Below are 2982 nucleotides of genomic sequence, written 5' to 3'. Positions count from 1 at the left end.
GCTTGTTCCCGGTAAGGACTAAACCATTGCTTCAGGCGATGACACAGTATCTTATCGTACAGTTTTGGCAAACAGTTTATAATGCTAATATCACGAAAATTCTTAGGTTGAGATTTATCACCTTTCTTAAAAATAGTAGTCAGCTTTGCCTTACACCACCCTTGCGGGTATACTTCTGATAGGAAAACCTTGTTGAACAAAACACTTAGTACCAGGATCCACTGGGCTGGCAACAAGGACAAGAGCCCGGGGGACAGACCGTCAGGACCCCTCGCCTTATCAACCTTTATGTTTCGAATCTGGTCTCGAATCTCTTGTTCGGATATAGGGTCATCTAAGAGAGGAATATGGACATTAGTACTAATATCATTCAAATTCTTATCACAGTCATCACCTTGGTTAAGAATCTCTTCAAAATGGGCCTTGAAATAATCATCACTCGGGCGAACAGAATCACCTTGTGCTGCACCGCCATACTCACCGTTCCAATTTATTGCCTTCCACACACGTGCATCATCTCTGTCGTTTAACAGTCTTTCCCAACTGTTCAGGACATCATTCTCACGCCTTACATGGCCGCGAGACACGCTCCTTATACTGCATTCATATAACTTGTCACGTACATCATCAGCCATTCTGTCACCATCACCATTAAAATCTTGGGCACACATGTTCTCTACATGATTACTAAAGGCTTGCTTATCAATATTGCTAAATAAAATAGGTTTTCTTATATACTTAGTAGATGAGACTCTGCCGTGCACACACACACACACACACACACACACACTCTCTCTCTCTCTCTCTCTCTCACACACACACACACACACACACACACACGTGGTTAGAGCGCTGGCTTCACAAGCCAGAGAGGACAGGGGTTCGATTCCCCCTGCCTGGTGAAGATATTTGGGTGTGTCTCCCTTCACGTGTAGACCCTGTTCACCTAGCAGTGAGTAGCTACGGAATGTAAATCGAGGAGTTGTGACCTTGTTGTCCCGGTGTGTGGTGTGTGCCTGGTCTCAGGCCTATCCAAAGATCGGAAATAATGAGCTCTGAGCTTGTTCCGTAGGGTAACGTCTGGCTGTCTCGTCAGAGACTGCAGCAGATCAAACAGTGAAATACATACACACACACACACACTCTCTCTCTCTCTCTCTCTCTCACACACTCTCTCACACACACACACACACACACACACACACACACACACACACACACACACACACACACAAACACGTAGTGTAGTGGTTAGCACGCTCGACTCACAATCGAGAGGGCCGGGTTCAAGTCCCGGCGCGGCGAGGCAAATGGGCAAGTCTCTTAACGTGTAGCCCTGTTCACCTAGCAGTAAATAGTTAGGGGAGGTAACTCGAGGGGTTGTGGCCTCACTTTCCCGGTGTGTATTGTGTGTTGATGTGGTCTTAGTCCTACCCGAAGATCGGTCTATGAGCTCTGAGCTCGCTCCGTAATAGGGAAGACTGGCTGGGTGACCAGCAGAAGACCGAGGTGAATTACACACACACACACACACACACACACACACACACACACACACACACACACACACACCTTTTAAAACAGTTACGAGAGCGAGATGGGTACAGACAGCGCCTATATTCATCTGTCCTTTCATACCTGACTAATGGGAGGAGGAGAAGGAAAGGAAAGGAAAGGAAAGGAAAGGAAAGGAAAGGAAGGAGAAGAAAGGAATAGAAGGAAGAGAAGGAAGGGAAGAAAGGAAGATTAAAGGAAGGGAAAGGAAGGAGTGGACTATAGTGAAAGGGAGGAATGAGAGAAATAGACGGGAAAGAAGATAGGAGGGAGAAAGGAAGAGGATTGAGGGAAAAGGAAGAGAGGAGAGATGAAAAAGAGGAAAGGAAGACGAAAAGGAAGGAAAGGAAGGAAATATGGAGGTAGGGGAGAGTTTCAGGAGAGAGAGAGAGAGAGAGAGAGAGAGAGAGAGAGAGAGAGAGGATTTGATTTGTAAGAGGTACGAAGAAAAGAAGGTAAAGTGAAAGAGAACAAAAAAGAAAGAAAAGAAGAAAAGAAGGAAGAAAGCAAGAGAAAGAGAACGGAAGGGAAGAAGGAAGTGAAACAACATGAAATAAAGGAAAGAAAAGGAAAGAGAAACGAGAAATATGACATGAAAAAGAAGAAAAAGAAGAAAGGAAACAGGAAAAATTGTGTAAATAGAGAAAAAAGAAAGAAAAAGGACCTGAAAGAAAGGAGGTAAGTGAGAAAAGCAGAGAAAAGAGGGAAGAGAAGAACATGAAATAAAGAAAAGAGACAGTAAGAATAGAGAGTATGAAAAGAAAGAGAGGAGAGAAAAAAAGATGATGAAAAGAAGGAAAGGAGAGGGAACACAATAGAAGACAAGGAAAATAACAGCGAGAAAGAAAACAAATTGTGAATCAGACCAAATAAGAGAGAAAGCATCAGAAGAAATGTGAAAGATACAAATTTGTTCCATATTCTAAAAAAAGATTTGTTTTAAATTGCAAGAGTTAAGAGAAAAGGAAGCAAAATAAAAAACAAAAGATAAAACGAGTAATGAAATACAAGAAAATAAGAAAAAAAACAATGAAAAACAGCACGAATTTTCTAAAAGCAACTGAATTTCCCTTTTTTTCTCCATTGTTTTCTTTTCACTTATCATGTACAAGCCTCCATTCAGCAAACAGCGTCACAAGAAAAAAACAATAAAAAAAACCCAGCACGAATAGTCTAAAAATATCTTAATTTCGCTTTTTTTTTTCTTCACTGTTTTCTTGTCTCCTGCTCGGCTTTTCTGTCTCTCTCTCTCTCTCTCTCTCTCTCTCTCTCTCTCTCTCTCTCTCTCTCTCTCTCTCTCTCTCTCTCTCTCTCTTTCTGAACCGTCTACGTTGAACCCCGGAAATGAGGTGATGAATAAGAAATAAAAGTAAAAGCAAGTAAAATAATGAATAGAGATAAGAGATGGACAATATTGGAATGAAATAG

The 2982-nt window shown here is 41.9% G+C and overlaps 1 protein-coding gene across 1 annotated transcript in view; it reads right to left on the bottom strand.

Moving 5' to 3' along the window:
* LOC123503778 overlaps positions 1–671 on the bottom strand; it is a 12702-nt gene extending 12031 nt beyond the window's left edge. Inside the window, exon 1 of the mRNA XM_045253778.1 lies at positions 1–671. This exon is cut by the window's left edge and continues 991 nt beyond it. Coding sequence (XP_045109713.1) covers positions 1–671 — 671 coding nt within the window.
* Between the last annotated feature and the right edge of the window lie 2311 nt (positions 672–2982).

Source organism: Portunus trituberculatus, chromosome 14, assembly GCF_017591435.1.
Source record: "Portunus trituberculatus isolate SZX2019 chromosome 14, ASM1759143v1, whole genome shotgun sequence".
Classification (NCBI taxonomy): domain Eukaryota; kingdom Metazoa; phylum Arthropoda; class Malacostraca; order Decapoda; family Portunidae; genus Portunus; species Portunus trituberculatus.
The sequence above is the reverse complement of the archived record's forward strand: the minus strand, read 5'-3'. Positions and strand labels throughout refer to the sequence as shown.